Source organism: Tachyglossus aculeatus, chromosome 11 (assembly GCF_015852505.1).
Source record: "Tachyglossus aculeatus isolate mTacAcu1 chromosome 11, mTacAcu1.pri, whole genome shotgun sequence".
NCBI classification, from domain to species: Eukaryota; Metazoa; Chordata; class Mammalia; order Monotremata; family Tachyglossidae; genus Tachyglossus; species Tachyglossus aculeatus.
In genome coordinates, this window is record NC_052076.1 from 54,902,890 (window position 1) to 54,929,195 (window position 26,306).

A 26,306-nucleotide genomic window follows, 5' to 3' on the forward strand; every position below is an offset into this window, starting at 1 on the left:
ATTTATCAGCGGAGCAGTCCTTTCCAGCTTTCATACTGGGAGGCAGGTGTAAAGTTAGAACGTCTGGCTTCACATCCCCTGACCACAATGAGCTTACAGCGTAGAGGCAGGGACAGACTTTAAAATAAATAAAGGTACATATTTATCAGCAAAACAATCCACAATTCACTGGTCCCATAATAGATTCTGTTGAATGACTTATTTCTCCTTAGTGCCCCAGTTAGATTGGGTTCACACATACCATATTCACTTCCCTTTGTTTCATTTTGCATCCAGATAACGGCACAGACTGCAGTCAGCCACTGTGCAGATTTTACTGTAATGTTCATTTTTCCCCACCCGTACATGACTCTGTAGGCCCTAGGCCTCTACAGTCCTCTGCTTCGGTAGTAATCACTATTCTCTATTTCACTGTTGTCATTGTTATCAAAAAGTATTAAGCCTCCAATAAACCCTCCATCTGGGAAGAAGAGGTAAAGTCAGAGCTTCTGGCTTCTAGTGTGGAGACATGAACAGGTCCCTCACTAATATTGGCTGAGAGTAGTCATTCATTTGTATTTATTGAGCGCTTACTGTGTGTGAAAGAGTCAGCTAAACAACATGTACTTTGAAGTCCTTGGGCCCTAATTTCTGGAAATACTTTGTTCCGTTTTGGTCTCTTCCTCCATCACCTTTCTTTCTAAACAACTTCAGATATTTGAGACTCATATTTTAAAGTTTGGGGGAGTATTGGGATAAGGGAGTATTGTCAGAAGAAGAAGAAAACTGCTGGAAGAAGGAAACTTTCTTGCATCCCAAAGTAATTATGTCTAACTAATCCCTTGTTCTTTAGATGTGGCCAAATGCTCTGAAGCCAATTTTTTGATAATCTGTTAGGTGCTTAGCTAATATTAGGAAGATTAAAGTATAAAGAGAGTAAAAGATGATGCGAGCAGCTAAGAAAATGTAATTTTTAATATGAAATAGTAGGTCTTCCTCAGTGTGCATACAGGATCCACAATTTAGGCCTAGAAGTTATCTTAGACTACACTAAAACTAGGAAAAATGAAAAATTAGGAAGTACTAAGGGGAGAAAAGCAATTGGCATATCATGGATTTGACGAAATGCATTAGTGAGGGCGAGCTTTCTTTGGTCATCTCTGATGAAAGAACCAAACATGTTTTGGAAAGCTTAAAATTGATTCTTGAAAACGATGACCAAGTGAGATTCAGAACCAAAGTCCAAACGAGACTTCGCTATTTGCTTTTTATATTCTGTTGTGAACTAAAGGTGAAAGTTTAGGAGAACAAGGTTGAGCAATGGGAATTTACTAGGCCAGTAAACTTTCTAGCAGAGGGTTGGTGGTAGGAGGCATGGAACCTGCCTGTGGAACTTCAGTTAAGTTACTTTTTACCAAGATAATCTGTGCCCCTGGACCAAATGACCTAACATTGTCAAGAAGTATAGGGATGTTGTGTGGGTTCAGCTCTAATAAACCAATTCAGATAACATTGAAGAGAGGATCCCCATTTCTGACCTCTCACCCTGATTCAACCTGGATTCTATCATTTAGAACTTGCATGGGTTCAATCTGACTTGTCCAGATTCTCCTCAGTGGTCAGGATATTATGCTTAATTCACTGGTCCCGTAACAGATTCTGTTGAATGACTTATCTCTCCCTAGTGCCCCAGTTAGATTGGGTTCACACATACCGTATTCACTTCTCTTTGTTTCATTTTACATCCAGATAACGGCACAGACTGCAGTCAGCCGCTGTGCAGATTGTACTGTAATGTTCATTTTTCCCCACCAGTACATGACTCTGTAGGCTTTAGGCCTCTACAGTTCTCTGCTTCGGTAGTAATCACTATTCTCTATTTCACTGTTGTCATTGTTATCAAAAAGTATTAAGCCTCCAATATACGTTTGGTATTGTAGCAGTACTGATCAAAGTTAAGCGCCATTGAAAGATAGAGCTCCTGAAAATTCTAGAGAAGGGTAGTGTTGACTTTGACCGCATGTAATTATTTTTTTAGTATTCTTAGTGAATCATTTAGACCAAATTGGTTATGGTGGTGTCTGAGGAAATGTAATTTTTATTTAATTGTGTCCAGCTTTATAGGGAATGTCAGACTGACTGATCTTAATTTTGTCAGAGAAAATAGAGGAAAGCTTTTTTTTTTTTTTAACTTTTGGACCATTTTGAAAAGCATGCATTTTTTGATCCAGCTGTAGGTGAATTATCTTTTCCATTCACTCTGATCTGCATCAGACCCCTTTCCACTACATGTTCCACACAAGCCTCAGCAAACAAAAGAAGGCCTACTGCTGATAAATACTCTTAGTGAAGATGAAGCAGCAGAATGGAGGGAGGAGCCACAACTGTCTGCTCGGTCTTCTCCAGATAATGGGGCAGTGACCCTTTCTCCTTCAGCCCCTGCAGAAAAAGATCTGAATCTGAAGAAACAGGAACTCCTGCCACTTATCTTTAGCATTCTTTTGGGCCTGTTTTGTCTTCTTTAAAAAAACAAACACTTTTAAAAAAAAAATACAGGACAGAAGGCCCCAAACATTGAGACTTAGGCCCTGAACTTGTGAATCTGGCTGAACACACTGTGATTATCTAAATGTCTAGTACCTCTTAATGCAGGTTCCTTTAGAGGGACTCACATCAGTGGTCAAGAGCAAATACTGATCCGTTGCCAGTGCTCGCCAAAATAATAACAGTGGTACTTATTAAGTGCTTGCTATGTGCAAAACACTGTTATAAGTGTTGGGGAGGTTACAAGGTGATCAGGTTGTCCCATGGGGGCCTCACAATCTTAATCCCCATTTTACAGGTGAGGTAACTGAGGCCCAGAGAAGTTAAGTGACTTGCCCAGAGTCACACAGCTGACAGTTGGCGGAGCCAGGATTTGAACCCATGACCTCTGACTCCAAAGCCCGTGCTCTTTCCACTGAGCCACACTGCTTCTCTAAGGAGAACCAGTTGAGGATGTCACGCGTTGCTTCATTTTATCCTCACAGTATTTCAGAAATGTAGGTAAGAGAGTCTTGCCCCACTGCACATTTGGCAGGATTGAGGCCCAGTGGCTCCTCGTTGCCCATGTACTACAGTACTTGAGCATGAGAGCACTTTCCCTCCCCACAAGCACCCCAGGGAAACAGATGTTTATATTAGTTCATGTGGATGACAGAGCACCCGGCGTCTTTTGATGATTATCTAGAACAAGCTGATGCTGCTGATGGTGAGCGCTTATCCACAGGTGAAATTTTAGCTGCAAAAACCAATGTGACATTCTGTATTTATGCAAAGCGAGATCATTGGGGCACTCGTAGGCATGTGGCTTGCAGGGCCTGTTTCAAACCTGCCTCCTACTATCCCAGTATAAGAAGCCATTGCTCAAGGAGCATAAGTCCTCGCCTGATGGCCGGTCTCTCTTTTACAGTGGTTTTACATAGCAAGCCATTGCTATGTCTTTATTTTGCCACGGAGCAGCTGCTTGGGCACGCTTCTGTTCATTTCTCCTCAAGTTTCCCACCCATTGGAGCCACTGGCCATCAGCTACGCCTCAGAGCTCAAGACGACTGCATCCCAAGACCTCAGACTGCCGTTTGATGTTGTCTAGTTAATAGATGAAACTGCTCGATAATCTAGATGGACCTCTTGGTAGCACGTCCTGATCTCCCGGCCCTATATTAGGTTGGACACAGCGGTCTTGTAGACGGTAGACTTGATACCCCAGGGTCACCACCCTGCCTTCAGAGTCGTTGACGGGCCAGGGTGCTGTGCAAAATCTGCAGATGGATTCAGAATTATTTGCCCATCGCTTTGTGTCTGTGCCTCAAGAGCACAGTCAACTGCATTTAGCAGTTCCCTACTGCTCTTCCAGTGTTTTAGGAAGTGGCAGGTGGCTAGCCACGTGGAGTCTGGGGCTATAGGATCCTGCCACAAAACCTGAAATATTGGAAGGGTTGTAGTACGTGGGAATGTAAGTAACAACTTCCAGCCAATTCTTCAGGTTGTTTCTGGCCCCAGATGATGTGTTCACCCTATTTTCTTAAAATGTGGGAGCTGACTTTTTGCTAAGCGCCACGTTAAGGAAAGCTTGTGCTGTAGTATTTTTTTTTTTTGGATGGCATTTATTAAGCGCTTACTATGTGCAAGGCACTGTTCTAAGCGCTGGATTTTTTTATTCCCCCACTCCTGATGCCCCAAGAATGAGCACAACTATTCTGATCTCTCATCCCTCTATATCCAAAACAGGCCTGCCTTGCGGGAAGAGCGTTCCCTTACAACGTTGTAGCCGAACACACACGTTGTGGCAGAACTAAGTGTACCGATCTCAGTTGAGCAAAAAGGGCCCCATTGTTTCAAGGTAGCATGTGGAAATGTCGATTGAGTTTGACCTGGCCATCTTCATGGGTCACTTGCTATTTCAACGCTGATTCTGATCTTTACAAATTTACATTTAGATAGTTTTATTTGATAACTCTAGCATCTAAAGAGTTTTATAATGATATGTTTATACTCCCAGCATGTTTTCCAGATAGAAAATTGAGTAAACAATCTGCCAGAACACATTTTGGGGTGGCCGTTGCTCCACAAGTGCTGCTTTTGAGTTTACCAAAGCCTATAAATATGGAAGCTCTGTGTTCTCACAATTGAACGGTGAGAACAACGGGAGCAGTCTAAGAGTTCTGTTATATTCACCATCCGTCCGCATGGGAAACCCAAAGTATAAATAAGAAGTTTGGGTGTAGGATTTTCCCTGGTTCTGAGTAAGGAGGGAAACTGGTTCTCCGTCCGCCATAGAGCTCGTGGAGGAGGGTGGGGTGGTCACAGCTCTCCTCGAGAAAGACTGTGGGGACATGAAGGGAAGCCCTCTTTGAGCTCCCCTATAACTAAATGTGTTCACTAATTTGTATTGTACTCTCCCAAGCGCTTTGAACAGTGCTCTGCACAGCGTAAGCGCTCAAGAAATGCCATTGATTGACAGGTATACTCTGTAGTAATGAGTCTCTTAACCCACTGTTTCCACCCATTTCTTCTGATATTTTATTGAAAATGTTTGCAAGATCATTTTGCTTGAGGTGCCAGCCTGCCCCTCAAGTCCTCTGAATGCAGCAGCAAATTTTTCCCATTTGGGTAGACGCTTTCCAATCAACCCCTCGTAGAAACTCAGTCCGAGCAGATGTTATTCCCCGTGTGTGTTTTTAAGCAAGGAGGTTGCTTCTTTTTGTCCTCGCTGTGGTAAATGTTTAATAAATACAGTTACAACCACTAAATAATGAACTAGTGCACAGGTAGTTTGTCTTAGATGATAGATTACTTTTTGACTTGATAGCAGATAGGTTCGTATTTACTGATGTGTCAGCTGATTGATCGGCCTGCTCGACAATAACCGTAGGAGGTTAAAGTTTTGAACACTCCAAGCTCATGAGTGTCCCTGAAAAGGGGGCTTTACTCCCAAGTGTCCACAAAAAGAAGCCCTCCCATTTCCAGATTGCAATCTTGCGTACTGTGTCCTTGGCATTTGAAGCGCTTCTGTTCCCTTCCCCCTTCATTGTGGCAGTACTGAAGATCAGATGGGAACAGGTGGCCTGGAGATATGTTTAGACACAGTAACCTTCTTACTGCTTAAGGCGTATGACGACATTCTCTCCTGAGGGGAAAATTACAACTTTGGCCCTGAAATTATAAACGATGCTGCTGCTCTTAATGCTGACAGATGCTTCTTTGTCAAGTAAGTGTGCCGTCCAGCAGGGCAGGATGAGAGCATGCCAGATTTTGAGTATCAGCTTTGTGGATGTGGGAAGGACTCTTGCTTTGCTTCTGAATTTTTGAAGTGCTCCCTGCCTGCTATTTATATGTATATGCGAGAATTACATAAACACGTAATAATAGACTTCCCTCCAGTTGGCATATTAGGAAAGGGCAACTGAGGAGCAGCTTGGTCTAGTGAACAGACCTGAGAGTCGGACCGGGGTTCCAATCCCAGCTCTGCCGGTGGCAGCGCTTAGTACAGTGCTTTGCACACAGTAAGCGCTCAATAAATACAATTGATTGCTGTGTGACCTTGAGCAAGTCACTTAACTTCTGTGCCTTTATTTCCTCATCTGTAAAATGGGGATTCAGTGTCTGTTCTCCCCTGAGGAGACCAGTGAGCCCCATATGGATAGGGACTGTCTCATTTGATTAATTTGTATTTCTCCCAGTGCTTAGAACAGTGCTTGACACCTAAGTGCCTAACAAAAGCCATTATACTTATAATAAGATTGACAGGTGCTATATTGGCGGGTTTTTTTTTTTTGAGCGGCCCATTTATAAGACTATAGTATTCTGCAAAAATTAACACTACGAGCAATGTCCCACCTCAGAAATTTTAACACTGAAATATCACATGCACTGAGGAGGAATTGCGTGAGGAGTGGCTTTGGCAGAAAGATCACTAATTTTGGCTTACTAATAAGGTCACTAATCTTATACTTCATCTGCAAAGCAAGAAATTTGAAATATGATCTGGTGAACTCTTGTGGCATGGCTCAAGCAGATGAGTAGTTGCTTTAAGTGTTTTGGTATACTAAAACAACCCCACAGCATCCAAAAAACAAAAGTGTACATTAACTCCTTGCCTTGTCTTATGCTGGCAAGTCGTCTCTGACGCATAGTGATGCCATGGACACATCTCTTCCGGAACACTCCACCTGCAATTGTTCCAGTAGTGGATCCATAGAGTTTTCTTGTTAACAATACAAAAGTGGTTTACCATTGCCTCTTCCGCACAGTAAACCTGAGTCTCCGCCTTCGACTCTTTCCCATGCTGCTGCCCAGCACAGAATATTTATCCTGTATGAACCCGCTTGTCGTCATGAAAATATCTACAAATATAAGTACACATGCCGAAAGGTGTTTGTTGGAGAGAATGAGTTGAAGAAAGTTCCATCAGTTCTACCATAAAGCATATTTAACTGCACATTTTGACTAGAAGGCGAGCGGGAAGTAAAGGCTTGCTCTGAATGTGAGCTTTCTGGGATACAGCCCAAGCCTGGTTAGTGTCAGAAAGAACAGTTACACATGTGTGTAATAATAATAATAATTATGGTATTTAAGTGCTTAGTATATGCCGGGCACTGTATTAAGTGCTGGGTGGATTCAAGCAAATCGGGTTGGACACAGCTCTTGTCCCATTTAGGGCCCACAGTTTTAATCCCCATTTTACAGATGAGGGAACTGAGGCACAAAGAACTGAAGTTATTTGTCCAGGGTCACACAGCAGACAAGTGGCGGAGCCAGGATTAGTGCCTAACCTGGGGTTTGCGAGAACACAGTCCCCATATTTATGGGAGGACTGGGTGTAATCCCAAAATGTTAGATGAGATTAGAAGAATTGAAAACTAGGACAGGTTAAAATAGTAGGAGGCTTCAGTTATTTTCACGTGGATCAGTTAAATAATTCACCAGGAAGAGATGAGGATGAGGAAGGATTTTTGTATAAGACCAATGGCTATTTTCTGGTACAGCTGAATTGAAGAATCAGCAAGGAATTTTTCAGTTCTGGGGAGTGTCTAGGATCTGCTGCAATAGTTTTATTTAAGATAGCCTTTCAGTGATAGATACTACACTTAGTAAAATTTATCATTGTTAGTGTTGGGTGGGTAGAAGAGAGTCAAAAAAGCCTTGGGTGTTTAATTTTAGAAAAGAAAGTGTAGAAAAAAACAATCAGTGGTATTTGAGTGAGTTCTTACTATTTGCAAAGTACTGTATTAAGAGTTTGTGAGAGTACAAGACTTAGCAGACATGTTCCCTGCCCACAGTGAAAATGCATTTTGGTCCCTTATTACTTGAGGCTATGATTTCTGCTCAGCATTGTGCCAACTAATAAAGGGGTACTAGTGTATAACAGTGGTCACCAACATGCTCATAGTGAAATTCTTATTCATGAAATGATAAAATGAAATTAGGAAGGATCGCAGGGAGTTCTCACCAAATGAGAAGCACTGTCACGACTTAAAGGACCTCAGTGTCAACTCATCATTGTTCAGGACAGCGGGGAATTGGGGTTAATGTATAAATGTCCTCCACTTTATGAAAGCTTTCGTTACAACTCTTCCCTTGGACTAAAATGATTCCAAGAGTGGTTTTTGTTTAATGGGCCGGGAAACTCCAGACTTCATTTTAACTGCGTATATCCACTTCTCCCCCTCCTGACCATCTCTCTAGATCTGCTAAAATGGGCAGAGTAGAAAAATGTACCTATTTCCTCCTTTCACGTCCCTTGTCCACCTTCCCGCTGGGAGGATAAAGAAGTACACTCAGTTCTTGCCAGAGCAAATGTTTTAACACTGCGAAATGACTAGAATGTGGACAGCAGGGTTAGAAAACATTCTTCCAACAACTGGAGCCTGTCGGGATACAGTGCACTGTTGAAAGAAATGGTTCATTCATTCATTGTCATATTTATTGAGCGCTTACTGTGTGCAGAGCACTGTACTAAGCGCAAATTGGCAACATATAGAGACGGTCCCTACCCAACAACGGGCTCACAGTCTAGAAGAGGGAGACAGACAACAAAACGAAACATGTGGACAGGTGTCAAGTCAGAATAAATAGAAGTTAAGCTAGATGCACATCATTAACAAAATAAGTAGGATAGTAAATACGTACAAGTAAAATAAATAGAATAATAACTCTGTACAAATATGTATACAGGTGCAGAGGGGAGGGGGAGGAGGAGAGGAAAAAGGGGGCTTAGTGTGGGAAGGCCTCCTGGAGGAGGTGAGCTCTCTGTAGGGCTTTGAAGGGAGGAAGATGTGCGGAGGGAGAGCATTCTAGGCCAGTGGAAGGACGTGGGCCGGGGGTCGACAGTGGGGCAGGCGACAACGAGGTAAACTGAGGAGGTTATTGGCAGAGGAGCGGAGGGTGCGGGCTGGGCTGGAGAAGGAGAGAAGGGAGGTGAGGTAGGAGGGGGCGAGGGGATGGACAGCCTTGAAGTCGAGAGTGAGGAGTTTTTCCTTGATGCGTAGGTTGACTGGTAGCCACTGGAGATTTTTGAGGAATTGGTTATAATGCATGTGTACAGTTTCAGACACAGTGAGTAGTAGTGAGTTTTTCCTTACCAGGTTCTGCAAGAAGATGACCCCCACGTTACAGAGGAATTTCACTGGTGAAATTGGAGCCTTGCACCATTTGGGTCTTGCTCATAATTCTCAAGTCTGAGGGGGCCAGGCTGGCAGCGAGCCAAGCTTACTTGCATTGGGCTGGATACATCCCCCCCTCAAAATCTCTCACATTTCACTGGTGGTCCTTGGGCTGCTTCTAATTTGGCTAGAGCTTGCTTCTGTGCCAATCATTTCTGGGTGCCAAAGACAGCACCTTTTTTTTTTCTTCTCCCTCCCCCCCAAAGAGCCCTGGTCTGAGGTTCAGAAGGTGCGGGTTCTAATTCTGACTCTGCCGTACGTCTGCTGGGTGACCTCGGGCAAGTCACTTCACTTTTTGGTGCCTCGGTTACTTCATCTATAAAATGGGAATTAAGACTGTGAGCCAGCGCTTAGAACAGTGCTTTGCACATAGTAAGCGCTTAATAAATGCCATCATTATTATTATTATTATGTGGGACAGGGACTGTGTCCAACCTGATTACCTTGTATCTGTCCCAGTGCTTAGAACACTGCTTGGCATGGAGTAAGTGCTTAACAAATGCCACAGTTGTTATTGTTGTTATTATTAGCAGGGTTGAGAGTGAAGTTGCCCAAAGGCCCTACTGAGAGCTCACCTCCTCCAGGAGGCCTTCCCAGACTGAGCCCCTTCCTTCCTCTCCCCCTCATCCCCTTCTCCATCCCCCCATCTTACCTCCTTCCCTTCCCCACAGTACCTTTATATATGTATATATGTTTGTACATATTTATTACTCTATTTATTTTACTTGTACATATCTATTCCATTTATTTTATTTTGTTAATATGTTTGGTTTTGTTCTCTGTCTCCCTCTTCTAGACTGTGAGCCCACTGTTGGGTAGGGACTCTCTCTATATGTTGCCACTTTGTACTTCCCAAGCGCTTAGTACGGTGCTCTGCACACAGTAAGTGCTCAATAAATATGAGTGATTGATTGATTACCTTGTATCTGTCCCAGTGCTTAGAACACTGCTTGGCATGGAGTAAGTGCTTAACAAATGCCACAGTTATTATTGTTGTTATTATCAGCAGGGTTGAGAGTGAAGTTGCCCAAACCAAAGCAGCTGGGGAAGGAGAGAAGGTGGGTCCAGGTGTAAGGTGGGACACCTCAAATTCACACATCTTCTCCCCAACCCAGGATCAGGAGGCAAGTTTTGCACGCCCTGACGCCGGATTTCGCTTCTGTAGGGGCAGAGGGGGCTATAGAGTTGGGCCCGGCTCATCATCATCATCATCAATCGTATTTATTGAGCGCTTACTATGTGCAGAGCACTGTACTAAGCGCTTGGGAAGTACAAATTGGCAACATATAGAGACAGTCCCTACCCAACAGTGGGCTCACAGTCTAAAAGGGGGAGACAGAGAACAAAACCAAACATACTAACAAAATAAAATAAATAGAATAGATATGTACAAGTAAAATAAATAAATCAGTAGAGTAATAAATGTGTACAAACATATATACATATATACAGGTGCTGTGGGGAAGGGAAGGAGGTAAGATGGGGGGATGGAGAGGGGGACGAGGGGGAGAGGAAGGAAGGGGCTCAGTCTGGGAAGGCCTCCTGGAGGAGGTGAGCTCTCAGTAGGGCCTTGAAGGGAGGAAGAGAGCTAGCTTGGCGGATGGGCAGAGGGAGGGCATCCCGGGCCCGGGGGAGGACGTGGGCCGGGGGTCGATGGCGGGACAGGCGAGAACGAGGTACGGTGAGGAGATTAGCGGCGGAGGAGCGGAGGGTGCGGGCTGGGCTGGAGAAGGAGAGAAGGGAGGGGAGGTAGGAGGGGACGAGGGGATGGACAGCCTTGAAGCCCAGGGTGAGGAGTTTCTGCCTGATGTGCAGATTGATTGGTAGCCACTGGAGATTATTGAGGCGGGAAGTAATATGCCCAGAGCGTTTCTGGACAAAGATAATCTGGGCAGCAGCATGAAGTATGGATTGAAGTGGAGAGAGACACGAGGATGGGAGATCAGAGATCATCAGATGGGAGATCAGAGATCATCGCAGCTCCTACTCCATACCTCCTTCTCCAACCTAGAGGGGAAGGGGAGGAAGAAGGGGCAGCATTCGGGGAGCGCACCCCCAAGCCTCCAAGGCTGGTAGAACCATTACAGCAAGCCCAGTACCCAGTCTTCTGGGCGGCTTGGCTATGGTCTGGCAACTCCTAGAGGGACACCCAAGTGGTGGCCACTAGGCCCCAGGGCACACAGCGTGGGGCTACAGTACTGGACTGTAGCCAGCCTGGGGGCCAGCCAGCCACTCTCAGGAGATTCCCCTCCCCTGCTCTGACGGGACTTGTTGAGGGATCAGTCTTCCCCCCAGCAGGAGCCCCTTTCTCTTAGAGCAGCGGCTCCATCTGTCACGGTGTCCTTTCCCGTCCTTTCCCCACTTCCAGTTATCCCCTCAGCCAGGAGGATCCACGGATTGGCTTAGGGGGGGCCTGACTAATCAGGGATCTCAGTAAATATTAGTTGATTCTGTTTGTCGTCGCTTTACTTCATTCCAAGATGCCGAGTACTCCTTCTGGTGGTCCTTCCCGTATTGGTGCGGCATTGAAGATGAGGCAGAGAAAGAGCAGACTGGCCTGTTGCCCGAGAGACTGCAGATGGGATTTTTATAAAGCAGCTGGCTGGAGTGCAGCGGGAGAACACACGTAGTCCACGTGCTGTTGGCCGCCTTTTATGTCACTCCTGTCCCTTGGCTCATAGTCTGTCATGTCCTGGAAGAATCGTCTGCAACAGTTTGCAGCATCGTGGACACTTGGTGAAAAAAATTTGTCTCCTTTACAAAAGGAGGGGGAGAAATCTTTTTGCGGAAAGAGATCATTCATTCATTCAACCATATTAAGTGTTTACTGTGTGCAGAGCACTGTACTAAGCGCTTGGGAAGTACAGATCGGCAACATAGAGACAGTCCCTACCCACCAACCGGCTCACAGTCTAGAACTTTGGGCCGACCTAATACTATGGTGGAATTCATTCAATCATATTTCATCAATCGTAGTTATTGAGCGCTTACTGTGTGCAGAGTACTGTACTAAGCGCTTGGATTGGTGGTCACCAGGGCACAAGAAGCAGCGTGGCATAGTGGATAGAGCCACAGACCTGGGAATCGGGAGGTAATGAGTTCTAGTCCCGGCTCTGACGCTTGTCTGCTATGTGACCTTGGGCAAGTCACTTCATCCCTCTGGGCCGCAGTTACCTCATCTGTAAAATGGGGGTTGAGACTGTGAGCCCCATGTGGAACAGGGACTGCGTCCAACCCGATTTGCTTGTATCCACCCCGGCAGTTAGTACAGTGCCTGACACGTAGTAAGCACTTAACAAATACTGCAATTATTATGGGTTATTATTAGCTCTGCCAGTACATGTGCAGTAACATACCAGCTCCCAGGCAGGATCTCTCCAACCCCAGAAGGGGCCACGGCCAAGGTCTGAGTTTCTGCTACCCAAGGGGCCTTAATAATAATAATAATTGGTATTAAGTGCATACTGTGTGCCAGGCACTGTACTAAGCGCTGGGTTGGATACAAGCAAGTCAGATTGGACGCAGTCCCTGTCCTACATGGGGCTCACAGTCCTAATTCTCATTTAACAGATGAGGTAGCTGAGGCCCAGAGAAGTGAAATGACCTGCCTAAGGCCACAGAGCAGACAAGTGGTGGAGCCAGGATAATAATAATAATAATAATGGTATTTGTTAAGCGCTTTCTGTGTGCAAAGCACTGTTCTAAGCGCTGATCAGAACCCCATGACCTTACTCCCAGCCCGTGTTCTAGCCACTACGCCATGCTGCTTCACCGATTAAGCTCTCTTTTTCCCTATTCCCTCTCCCTTCTGCATCAATGATGCACTTGATATTCGCCCCACAGCACTTAATGTACCTATCCATGATTTATCGTCCGTCTCCCCTTCTAGACGGTAAGCTCTTGGTGGGCAGGGAATGTGTCTACCAACTGTGTTGTACTGTACTGTCCCAAGAGCTAGTTGAGGGCTGTGCACACAATAAGCCCGCAATAAATACGACTGGACAAGTGCTCCTACCCTGGCCTGATGGCCTTCCCCTGAATCATTGAACTTCCTGGGCCTTTCAGATACCTTCACCGTTATCCCAGAATCTGGGAGAGGTCTGTCCTTGAGCCTCCTCGTGGACAGAAATCTAGCCTGCCAACTCTCTTGCCTTGTACTTTCCCAAGTGCTTAATAGACTGCTCTGCACACAGTAAGCGCTCACTAAGTATCATTGATCGCGGCCAATCTATTTTAAGGTGGGTGCACTATAGGGTCAGCCTGAAATTAGGACAGTCAAGGGGCTCCCAGTAAACGAGATTGCACTTAAAGCTCTTTCACCCGTTATATTTTGTGCATTTGAATGCCACGGAGAAGATAGCCGTCCCTTTTGGACGGCGAACGCGCGGGCTTAGCACTCCTGCAAATCCCCCATCGCTGACAAACTCTCACTCTGGTCAACTGGACCTGTGTTCTTTCCTCCAGCTCCTGGTGGGCCCACGTAGAAATGGGGCCCCCGGACCCGATCCTGGGAGTCACCGAAGCCTTTAAGCGGGACACCAACAGCAAGAAGATGAACCTGGGAGTCGGGGCCTATCGGGATGATAACGGAAAGCCGTACGTTCTTCCCAGCGTCCGGAAGGTAAAGACACCCGGCCCTGGCTGGTGAAGTCTAGGCTTGAAACAACGTTACCGGGAATGTGCGTCGCCTGGCAAGGAGGACTTGTCAAGGACTTTGCCGCCAGAGAACTGCTACCCCGGACTTGCTTAGGAGATGGCCCAGGGCCAGCTGGGCGGGGGTTAGAAGGTCGTAGGGGAGAAAGTGCTATCAGTGGGATCATTTTGATCACTTGAACCTCATTTTACCCTGATCTGTCATGGGGTAGCGTGGGCCGTTTCCCCCTGTAATTTTTTTGCCTGGACTTTACGTCCATTTCTATACTACCAGGGCTTCATATGAAGTGGTGTCATTTCTGCTAACTTGTCTTGAAGTAAATCAGCTCGTGTTTCCTTGGGCTGCCCCAGGAACAGAATCCACTCCGGCAATTAAATTGACTTGGAGTTTGCTTGTTTGGAATGATTTTGAGGTTTCAATTTGTACTTCCCAAGCGCTTAGTACAGTGCTCTGCACATAGTAAGCGCTCAATAAATACGATTGATTGATTGATTGATTGATTGCCCCCTCCCCAACTTTTTTTTTCACCTTGCTAGAAAAGTAGCATCAATGTGTATTCAGGAATCCCTCCCAAGGCCTACGTTGACCATTTTCCCCGGACTTTGTTCTCCCCTACCTCAGGGTACTGACCTTCGTGATGGCATGAATCAGAGTTTACTTACCCTAGAAATTTAAAAACACCGTAAGAAGATGGTCTGGATTCACATAATGCAACCCTAAACTTTGAATTCTGATCCAGTCTGCAGAGGGAGTTAGTATCAGGACACAATTCCTTGAAATAAGGACCAACTCTTACCACAAAAGTGTGAGAAATTCAGGAAGGTATTTTCTTCATGTTCAAGTAATTTTACATTGTTCATCAGAACAACTTCAGAGTAGTGATATGTGCATGAGAGAAACCTATGTATGATACAGGATTCCTGAAATACTAAAAGAAGAAAATGGCACACCCTCCCTCTTCCCCTACCCCCATTATTTTGGTTATAGAACACTTTCTGTAGAGAGTGAGTTCCCGGGTAGAGGTGGAATTTAAACATGCCTGTTCTTTTTTCCAGGCGGAGGCTCAGATCGCAGCCAAGAATTTGGACAAAGAGTACCTTCCCATTGGGGGACTGGCCGAATTTTGCAAGGCCTCAGCAGAATTGGCCCTGGGTGACAATAACGAGGTGTTGAAAAGTGGCCGGGTAAGGCGTGGGTGTGGCTTCATTCCAGCAGCCGCCTTGGCACCTTTCTAGTTCTCTACCGAGAAAATGCAACCAAAAATAGGGCAGACTCTGTTCATTTTCCCCTAATAGAAATGATTTGTGTTGTCCCACATGGGTCCTAAAAGTGTTGGTTTACATTTTTTTTTTTCAGGATGGGCCTGCTTCCTACTGGTTTTCATTTTAATTTAGACATTGGTTTACATTCTTTTTTTTTTTTTTTCTCAGGGTGGGCCTACTTCCTACTGGTTTTCATTTTAGACACCAAATGTAGGTCCAGGAGAATCATCACTTGTATAAAAGCAGTGCAACGTTTCATGCTGGGGATTCAATTTCTGCCGTCAGGCTTGTGTTTGTCTTCCCTTCACACAGGCAGGGCTTCTAGCTGATCATTTATAATCAGTTATACCCCAGCCTCCCTGACAGCCACACCTGACTGAAGGAGGGACAATTGGGGACACAATTAGCTCAGGTCTACACCACCCATCCACACCTGCAGGGTTCATTCATTCATTCAGTCGTATATATTAAGCGCTTACTGTGTGCAGAGCACTGTACTAAGCGCTTGGAAAGTACAGTTCGGTTTCCTACAGACACAGCTTTTCTGCCACCTCCTTCTGCTCCCCTTTGTGTTCCCTCTTCCAGAGGGCTGGCTAGACCTCCTCCCTGAAATCTGGGGAGGATGAAGGACAGATACTTTCACCTCTCTCAACCCCACCCGAGCCCTTTGCATTTCTGCGATGAAAAAAGGGCGAAACTTGCCAAGGAGTTACGGCCAAGATTTTACTGCAAGGGAACAATGTCATCTAGTGTAACTGATGGATCACAGAACTGATTTAATCCAATGACTGAATTTCCCCCCAGGCAAGAGACAAAGAAATGGATAGTTGAGAGGCCGTTTTTAAAAAAATAAAAATACCTTGTATTTATGGCAGTGGCTTCTTTGAATCCCCCAAAGCTTAAAGATTTTTCAGCTGGTGAAATTAGAGGAACTGGATAGATTGCCCTCAGACAGCTCTCTGTTATTTAAGAGATGGAAATGCGTAAAGAAAAATGCTTCACGCTACAAAGGATTGTCTATGTATTAATCTGTTTCTCAAGAGTTTGCCACCATAAGTGATCCATTCTCATCGATATAAATCAGTGCTCACTGATCCTGCAGGAAGATTTTAATTTTTTTCTTTTCTGCATCTTTCCCTAATCCTCATCGATATAAATCAGTGTTCACCGATCCTGCAGGAAGATTTTAATTTTTTTCTTTTTGGCATCTTTCCCTAATTCTCATCTATATAAATCAGTGCTCACTGGTCCTGCAGGAAGATTTTAATTTTTTTCTTTTCGGCATCTTTCCCTAATTCTCATCGATATAAATCAGTGCTCACCGATCCTGCAGGAAGATTTTAATTTTTTTCTTTTCGGCATCTTTCCCTAATTCTCATCTATATAAATCAGTGCTCACCGATCCTGCAGGAAGATTTTAATTGTTTTCTTTTCGGCATCTTTCCCTAATTCTCATCGATATAAATCAGTACTCACCGATCCTGCAGGAAGATTTTAATTTTTTTCTTTTCGGCATCTGTCCCTAATCCTCGTCGATATAAATCAGTGCTCACCGATCCTGCAGGAAGATTTTAATTTTTTTCTTTTCGGCATCTTTCCCTAATCCCCATCGATATAAATCAGTGCTCACTGATCCTGCAGGAAGATTTTAATTTTTTTTTCTTTTTGGCATCTTTCCCTAAGTCTTGAGAATTGCATTTCCCCTGCTTGGTTTCAAAAAAGATCAGCCCTCTTCATTGCTTAGGGAAATGTGTTCGCCAGAAGAAAAGCACAGATTTAAAAAGGCTGTTAAACCCAGTCATTGATAGTTGTGTAATGTTAATTGTTTATTCTCAAATACTAATCAGGCAGTCGTTTTTACTAAGCACTTTCTGTGTGCAGAGCACTGTACTGAACTACAATATAATAGTTGGTAGACATGTTCCTGGCCCACAGGGAGCCTACAGTCTAGTAAAGGAGACAATACTTGTCAGAATGCTTCAATTTTTTTTTAATGAAAACATTTGAGGCCCAGAGGCTATTGCTTCCCTATTCCCAGTTATTATGTAGGATGTTCCAAGGACACCGAAATTGTGTTCTGTGAAGTTTTTCTCAAACCACCCAGGAGACAGGGGAGAAATTAGTGATTAGTGATTTTTTTCATGGCCTTAATCATCCTGCCAAAAGTCAATTCAGTATTTGGAAGTTGTCTTATCCGTCATTTTCTGTGTGTCTTTCCCTCAGTATGTCACTGTTCAGACCATTTCTGGAACTGGAGCTCTGAGGGTTGGAGCCAGCTTTCTGGTGAGTCTAGAATCCCTCTTTTTTTGGTTTGATGAGGGGAAAATGAAGCCCAATTTTGCAGTGGAGACCAAATAGTGTATTTCTAGTTGCCTTTGTTCCTATGGTAGTTGTCACGTTTCATCCTGTGAAAGTATGAAAGTTTATAAAAGTACCCCACAGAAGTTGGAAGAAGGCCGCAGGATGCAGCAGTTGGTTTTCGAAAACAAATCCCTTTCAAGTTACTTTGGAACGGAAATGAAGAAAGCTGTAACTTTGGTTTTAATTCCTTCAGTGGTATTTATTGGGTGCTTTCTCTGTGTAAAGCATCGTGTTAAGTGCTGGAGAAGGTGACAATAAAAATCACAAAGTCCTCTCAGGAAGTTCACAATCTAGACGTGGGAGCTGGTTGTTCAGGAAGAGCACGGAAAGAAAAAATGAATACACCTGTGAGCAAAATAAGAGCACCAAGGCATTGTGGTTGAAAGAGCCTTCTTCAGGCTCCTCACTGTCCCGAGCCCAATAGTCAGAGCAGCCACTGCCTTTAAAATTGTGGTTAAAACATTTTAACATTGCAGCTACTGCCACTTCCCATGTGTCCATCTCTATTACTCCCTCTTGCCCCTCGCCAGCTTCAGCCAGGCAGGTTGGGATCCCCAGGATAGTATGGAGAAAGAACCACATTGGTGGGATGGCTCAGTAGCCCGGAGCTACTTTTCAAAGTCAAGTTTTACCAAAGTGCGTTCTAATAAGGATAACATTAATAATGGAATCGGAAAGCTGATCTCTAGAAATCTCAAATCTTTTTTTCTTCCTCCTTCCCCTTCAGCAAAGGTTCTTCAAGTTCAGTCGGGATGTGTTTCTGCCTAAACCATCCTGGGGCAATCACACCCCCATCTTCAGGGATGCGGGCATGCAGCTGCACGGCTACCGTTATTATGATCCAAAGACTTGTGGCTTTGACTTCACGGGAGCTCTAGAAGACATTTCGGTAAGCTGAGCGTTTTGAGCGTGAACCTAAGGAAAAGGGAAGCGCTCAACCATCTGGAGTCAACATGGGCCACAATTTTCTTCCCAATTCTGATATAAAGGGTGGAGTTGCTGGGTGGGGGAGGATTCCTGGTTCCCAAAGAAAACTGTCCTCATAATGCAGCTTCCATTTCAAGTCCTATTGCCATTCCAGCCTCCCCTCCCCAACATCCAAGTAGAGACTGAGGCGGCAATACAGGGGAATAGCCCCCTGAACAGGTGTTGGCTGGCTGCCTAAATTAATAATAATAATTGTGGTACTTGTTAAGTGCTTATTATGTTGCAGCCACTGTCCTAAGCGCTGGGGTGGATGCAAGCAAGTTGCGTTGGGCACAGTCCCTGACCCACATGGGGCTCACAGTCTTCATCCCCACTTTACAGATGAGGCGATTGAGGCACAGAGAAGTGAAGTCACTTGCCCACGGTCTCGTAGCAGAGATATGGCAGAGTGGGGATTAGAACGCAGGTCCTTCTCACTCCCAGGTCCGTGCTCTATTTACCAGGTCTTGCTGCTTTTCATGTGGTCAGAGGCTGATTTAGCATGCCATCCTCAAACACTAGTGCCAGAAGTTAGTGCCATCTGATTTCCGATTCTGGTGCCACCTCGGTGCCCGATCCTGAGGGCGTAGATAATACTAATGGCATTTGTTAAGCGCTTACTATGTGCAAAGCACTGTTCTAAGCGCTGGGGAGGATACAGGGCGATCAGGTTGTCCCACGTGGGGCTCACAGTCTTAATCCCCATTTTACAGATGAGGTAACTGAGGCCCAGAGAAGTTAAGTGACTTGCCCAAAGTCACACAGCTGACAATTGGCAGAGCCGGGATTTGAACCCATGACCTCTGACTCCAAAGCCCGTGCTCTTTCCAATGAGCCACGCTGCTTCTCTGTAGATGCCCACTGCATCTGGGAAGGTGGGGGCTAGGGAATCTCACGGCCGTTTGAGCTGGACTTCTACCCTTGTGTGTCCCAGATCTCCGAGAAGACCTGAGCTGTTCCTGTCGAGGCTGGAAAAAACTCAAAACGGTGGCTTCCATTAGCTCATCGATGCCTCAGTCGTCGTCATCCTTCTCCCCTCACCCTCCTAAAATCCCTATCCGCTTTCAGCGTCCACATTAAGAATGAAAAGTTGGCACCTCTCCCTGAGGGGGATTCTGTCCCATTGGGGTTACACAGGAGAGTAGCCTAGTTCTTTGATGTTCTAGACTCTGGGTAAAATACCATATGTCCATGGAGAGCCTGACCTCTTCATTGTTCTCCAGCTGCAGCATCCATTCTTTTTTACGTTTACAATCTTAGAAAATGCCGGAGCAGAGTGTCATTCTCCTGCATGCCTGCGCTCACAACCCCACGGGAGTGGACCCTCGACCCGAGCAGTGGAAGGAGATAGCAGCTGTGGTGAAGGTGAGATGGGCAGGATGGACTGCGGTTCGGTTGTGTTCACTCTGTATTAAAAACTCGGCCGCTCAAGTCACGGTATTCAAAATTTAAACGGCATATTCACCGAACTGTGCCATTAATTTGATTGATGCGTGGCTCTGGAGGAGTGGATTTTCCCCAGGCTTCATTCATTTGCATTCAGATGTAGTGTGCATCATTCAGTTGCTACAATTCAGAAACCTTTTCACCCTCCTGTACAACAGCCTTCTATGCATAACGTACTTGAGCGTATCCTGGAAAATACAGTGTTCACTCCAAGTCTTTGCTCGTCAGCCTTTCAGAGTGTGTTCAGTGACTGGCCCCGGGCAGGGTTTAAAGATTTTGAAAGCAGGTCCTAGACGGCCCGCAGTTACAACCTGTGACTCCCGTACACACCCTGACTTGTAGTTTCTTGTTCTTCCTTTGAGCGAGGCTTCTTAGCACATTCCATCCTAGCTCCAGTTTTCCTTAGCGCAGAGATTACCCTGGTTCTCTGTCTGACTCAACCTCCCTGCACCAGCCAGCCGTAGTTCTGATGCCCAGTGGCGACAAAGGGAGTCATCGCCATTCGCTTGTGCTCCAGAAGCTGCTTCTGGATGAGTGGGGCTGGTCCTCCAAGTGCTTAGGAGGGGCTTGTTTGGGTAAGGAACCCAAGAGGAGGAAGCTTTCTCTTCCACTGTCTCATCGTGTCGTTCTCCGTCCTTATTCCTCTCGTTTAATTTCCCATCCCCAAGTTAGAGTAAGCTTCTTGTGGGCAGGGAGCATATCTCAAATACTTGGTATTGTATTGCACCCAGTAGATGCCCTATGAGTACCATTACTGTAACTACTAAAAGGAAGTAGGTTTCAGTGAGGGCCAGGAAGTGTGGAGGGAGGGGTGAGCCTGCCCCATTCCCACCCAGAATCTGATCCAAACTAGCCACCCTGTGGACCACACAACTCTTGGATATTTGTTGGCTGATCTGTCTGGCAGCCAGTCAGGCGGCAACGTCGGACACTAGTAGTCTCTGCAACCAGGGTCTTGATCTTGATCACGATGAGTGGGTTGAGGCCAGCTCCTCTAAGACTTTTTTTTTTTAACCAGTTGAATAAGTGCCTAGTCGTATTTCTAATTTTGTAGTAGGAATATGGAAAGCATTAACCTCCAGCATCTGATAAGGAGGAAACCCTGCCGGCGTCTTCAGACAATCCTAAGTGGCCTGAGTTGTCACATGTAAACACTACTGATTCTGGGCTACAACTAGAAGGGGTCCGCCTTTTCTTTTGAGAATTTTCAGGATGAATAATGCCGTCTTTGCCCTCTCGATCCCCTCACAGCAAAAGAAGCTCTTTGCATTTTTTGACATGGCCTATCAAGGCTTTGCCAGCGGAGACGGCAACAAAGACGCCTGGGCCGTGCGTCACTTCATTGAGCAGGGTATTGACGTCTCTCTCTGCCAGTCTTATGCCAAGAATATGGGCTTGTACGGTAAGCAACAAGATGTGGCTTGATTTCTGTTTCATAAGGGCTGGCCGAAAGGATGTAGGGGTAGATTATAATGCCGATGCTTTGGGTATTTAAGCGCTTATTCTGTGCCAAGCACTGTATTTTAATCCCCAGGGTAGGTACAAGATAATCAGGTCCCACATGGGGCTAACAGTTGAAGGGAGGAGAGAGAGCATGTATTGAATTTCTCACTGTACAGATGAGGAAACGGAGGCACCAAGAAAGTGCACGACTCGTCCCAAGTCACACAGTAGACAAGCAACAGAGCTGAGATTAGAGTCCAGCTCCCCTCACTCCCAGGCCTGGATTTTTCCTTGCGGCACTTTTGGGTTTTTTTGTTTTTTATTCCCCTTTAAGCCCCAAGTTACACTTTTGTGATTCAAACTCGCGGTCCTCTAAACAACGACCTTTGGGGTTGAATCCCTCTAATAGACAGAGAAACATTTCTGAGGCCACAGGGATTTAGTTTACCCTGCTTAGCCAGATAATTCTCCCTGTATTTACTCTGGGTTACAAGATTACTCCCCATTCTTCTAATTAAGATAACTAACTGTCACTCTGCCTTTTTGGACTCTGGTCCCAATAGGTGCTTTGGCTGAGCGAAGTAACTGGGGAAAGTAATAGGCATCCCGATGGGGCGGTGCAGAAAGAGGCCAGACCATTAGCCAGAAGTGTTACTTCAAATAGAAATTGGCCATCATTCAGTCCCAACACTCAGACTCCTCCCCCGCCCCATCCCCGGATTTTGAGCAGTGCCTCCCGTTTAAGATTGATGAGACTTTTTTTCCTCAAGTGTCTAGAAGGCTTGTACATGCTAGGCTCTGAAGGACAGATTTAAAGCCAATTTTCTTGTTGGGAGAAGCTGGGTGAAGTAACCTGATCTCTACCCTCCAGGTGAGCGTGTGGGAGCCTTCACCGTGGTGTGCAAAGATACTGAGGAGGCCAAAAGGGTGGAATCCCAGGTGAAGATCTTGATCCGTCCCATGTATTCGAACCCACCTCTCAGTGGGGCCCGAATCGCGGCCACCATCCTGAATAACCCCGATCTGAGGAAGCAGTGGTAAGGACACAGCACCGAGGACCCCATCCTTTTCTTCATTCACCTCATTTCCCTTTCGTTTGGTCATATTTATTGAGCGCTTACTGTTTGCAGAACACTGTACTGAGCGCTTGGAAAGTACAATTCAGCAACAGACAGAGACGATCCCTACCCAACAGCAGGCTCACGGTCTTCTGAGGAAAGCAGAAAGTAGTTTCAAACCTGTCTGCAGTGAGCTTGGCCCTGTTTCCCGCTGGAGTGAACTGAAATAACAAAATGTCCAAACATACTGTAATTGAAGCCTCTTTATACCCAACAGCCAGGGAAGAGGTGAAAAACGAGTCCTAGCCTGAAAGATGATGACTCTTACTCTTTTATTTTCAGCTTTATTTATTTCTTGGTGGTGGGTGGAACCCTTGCCCGAGAATGGGAAGATTTTTGGAGGACAGGAGGGCTTCGTTCAACTTCAGTGATTTCAGAGAATTTGTTCTTGTTATCCAGCTTTATTGCTACTGTTGTAGTTATCAATAGTTGTAGTTGTCTCCCCATTTTAGACTGTGAGCCCACTGTTGGGTAGGGGCTGTCTCTATATGTTGCCAGCTTGTACTTCCCAGCGCTTAGTACTGTGCTCTGCACACAGTAAGCGCTCAATAAATATGATTGATTGATCTTGAATGATGTTCTGCTAGAACTCTGTTTTAAAGTGGCATTCATCCAATCGTATTTATTGAGTGCTTACTGTGTGCAGAGCACTGTAGTAAGCACTTAGAAAGTACAGTTCAACAACAAAGAGAGATGAGCCCTGCCCACGACGGGCTCACAGTCTGGGTCAAGGGGTTGGAGGTAACATGGGCCAATCAATTGATTATATTTGTACAGATTTATTACTCTATTTTACTTGTACATATTTACTATTTATTTTAGTGATGTACATATAGCTTTAATTTGTTCTGACAATTTTGACACCTGTCTACACGTTTTGTTGTCTGTCTCCCCCTTCTAGACTGTGAGCCCGTTGTTGGGTAGGGACCGTCTCTATATGTTGCCGACTTGTACTTCCCAAGCGCTTAGTGCAGTGTTCTGCACACAGTGAGCCCTCAATAAATACGATTGAATGAATGAATGAATTTGAGCGCTACAATGTGCCGAACACTGTACTGAGCGCTTGGGAGAGTACAACATAACAAAATTAGACAAGCTCCCTGCCCATAATGAGCTTACAGTCTAGATGGGGAGACGGACATATGAATAAATAAGTACTTTATAATATGTAATTTTGTACATAAGTGTTGTGGGGTTGGGGATGGGGTGAATGTAAAATGTCCAAAGGTTACAGATTGAAGTGCATAGACGACGCAGAAGGGAGAGCGAGCCAGGAAAAAGAGGGCTTAATTGGGGAAGGTCTCTTGGACAGGTGACCTTAGTAAGACTTTAAAGGTGGAGAGCGTGGCGATCTGGCATATATGGAGGTGGAGGGAATTCCAGACTCGGGGGAGGACATGGAAAAGGGGTTGATGGCGAGATTGGGGCACAGCGAAGAAACTGGCACAAGAAGAGCGGAGTATGCAGGCCGGGCTGTAGTAGGAGATTAGTGAGGTGAGGTAGGAGGGGGCAAACTGATAGTGTTTTAAAGCCATCGGTGAGGAAGGAGTTTCTGTTTGATGCAGAGGTGGATGGGCAGCCATCAGAGGCTCTCGAGGAGAGGGGAGACCGAGGGAGGTATTGAGCGTTGTATAATTCGAGACGACTAACGGATGGATGATTTATGCTCAGTTGAATCCCGGTCTGAACGTGCCATTTTCCCCCACCTCTTGCAGGTTGCAGGAGGTGAAAGGCATGGCCGATCGCATCATCGGCATGAGAGCCCAGCTGGTTTCCAACCTCAAGAAGGAGGGCTCTTCCCACAACTGGCAGCATATCATCGACCAGATCGGCATGTTTTGTTTCACGGGGTTGAAACCTGAGCAGGTGAGGAGGCGAGGAGGGTTCCTTCTCAGGAAGGGCCGGAGTTGGCCCCTTATTTCAACCTAGAAGACCTAGTCCTCCAGAAGCGATGGCTCTGTCGGTCAGAATAGGGGGCTTAGGTGTCCTTTTTTTAGTGAGCATACTCGGTTGAGAGGCCCACCGAGGACTGCATCGGGGCACTTCCTTCTTAAAACACTAAAGCATTAAGAACCCATAGGAAATCCTTAACAGGAACACGCTTTTTGAGAGCTGATGGTTTCCGTGGTTTTTTCCACCACAGCTTGAGTTGAAGATTCCTAGCATCTGGAGCTCTGAGCCCACTGTTGGGTAGGGACTGTCTCTATATGTTGCCAATTTGTACTTCCCAAGTGCTTAGTACAGGGCTCTGCACATAGTAAGCGCTCAATAAATACGATTGATGATGGTGATCACTTGGATAGGCAGAATTAATCTGGACAATCTCGGGGCATTGAGCTCCTAGTCAGATGGATCTTAACAGTTCTCCCAGGATGTCAGAGGATGCTGCACGTGCTGGCCTGGATTGAGTCACAGAATAAAAAGGCGTAACCTTCTTCCTCCCAGTATTTTGGGCTGGGAACTTCAGCTTGTGGATGTATTCATGTCTGTGAATAGACCATGAAGATAGAATCTCCCCAGGCAGCTGGTTAACTAATGAGCACACTGAACTGAGCGTGAAGAGTCTTGCTTGATAAAATGGGATGGATTGAAGGACTTAATTCATCAGGCGCTGGGATAGATAGATCATCAATCGTATTTATTGAGTGCTTACTGTGTGCAGAGCACTGTACTAAGCGTTTGGGAAGTACAAATTGGCAACATATAGAGACAGTCCCTACCCAACAGTGAGCTCACAGTCTTAAAGGGGGAGACAGAGAACAAAACCAAACATACTAGCAAAATAAAATAAATAGAATAGATAGGTACAAGTAAAATAAATAAATAAATAAATAGAGTAACAAATATGTACAAACATATATACAGGTGCTGTGGGGAAGGGAAGGAGGTAAGATCACCTTGTATAGATGGGTGGGATTAGACACTGTCCTACATGGGGCTCACAGTCTTTAGAAGGAAGAATAGCTATTAAATCCCCATTTTACCAAGGAGGAAACTGAGGTACAGAGAAGTCACACAGCAGAAAGGTGGCAGAGGCGGGATTAGAAGAACCCAGAACCTCCTACTCCCAGGCGCATGCTCTTTCCACTAGGCTAGAATGCTTTCCCTTTTCTCCTTCAGGGAAAAAAAAAAGCGCCTAAGCTCTTCCCCCTCTTTCTGCAGGTGGAACGACTGACCAAGGAGTTCTCCATATACATGACAAAAGATGGCCGCATCTCCGTAGCAGGAGTCACATCGGGCAACGTAGGCTACCTCGCCCACGCCATTCATCAAGTGACCAAGTAAACTCCCCGATGGCATGAAGCAGAGACAACCCTTCCGATCTTCAGATTCTGCTGCATGAGATTCAAGGGTGTGACTGGGGCAGAGAGGAGGGTAGGTTAGGGTGTGCAGATGGTTTCTTTCAACCACAGTGCTTAATGTCCAGCCATTTGAATGTAGCTCAGAAAAGGTCATGCAGCGTACATAGGGTAGAGGTGGCCATAGCTATTATTTTGAGCTTTATGAATCTAAACCAAACCGGCTCCACCCCCTCCCGACAGACTTCTACCGTTTACACTTGCAAATAAAAAAAAAAAAGATCCAGTCCCTGAAACTGGAATTTTTTCAAGCCTTCACCTCTCCAGCACCACAATTACAAAGAGTTCAAGAGCTTCAGTTGAGGCTGCTTCAGACACCCAAGTGATCACAGCGTCTCAGTGCAACAGAAGTGACTTAGTGTCAGGGACTTCTCGAAGAGGCTCGACGGCAGTCACGTATCAATGATCTGTGTCTTCTGTCATGATGGTGTCATTCTAAATCTCTTATATTGCAAGATAACTGATGGATTGATTGAGGCTGCAGATACAGCAAGAAAACTAAATTGCTGTTTTGC

The 26,306-nt window shown here is 45.5% G+C and overlaps 1 protein-coding gene across 1 annotated transcript in view; it reads left to right on the forward strand.

Annotated features, from left to right (window-relative positions):
- Positions 1–26,011, forward strand: part of GOT2 (glutamic-oxaloacetic transaminase 2) — a 29,744-nt gene extending 3,733 nt beyond the window's left edge. The window contains exons 2-10 of the mRNA XM_038754151.1: positions 13,647–13,803; positions 14,892–15,020; positions 17,322–17,381; positions 18,187–18,348; positions 19,686–19,790; positions 21,123–21,273; positions 22,186–22,351; positions 24,148–24,298; positions 25,595–26,011. Coding sequence (XP_038610079.1) covers positions 13,647–13,803; positions 14,892–15,020; positions 17,322–17,381; positions 18,187–18,348; positions 19,686–19,790; positions 21,123–21,273; positions 22,186–22,351; positions 24,148–24,298; positions 25,595–25,717 — 1,204 coding nt within the window. The 3' untranslated portion in view covers positions 25,718–26,011. The remainder of the gene's footprint in view (positions 1–13,646; positions 13,804–14,891; positions 15,021–17,321; positions 17,382–18,186; positions 18,349–19,685; positions 19,791–21,122; positions 21,274–22,185; positions 22,352–24,147; positions 24,299–25,594) is intronic.
- Positions 26,012–26,306: the final 295 nt, after the last annotated feature.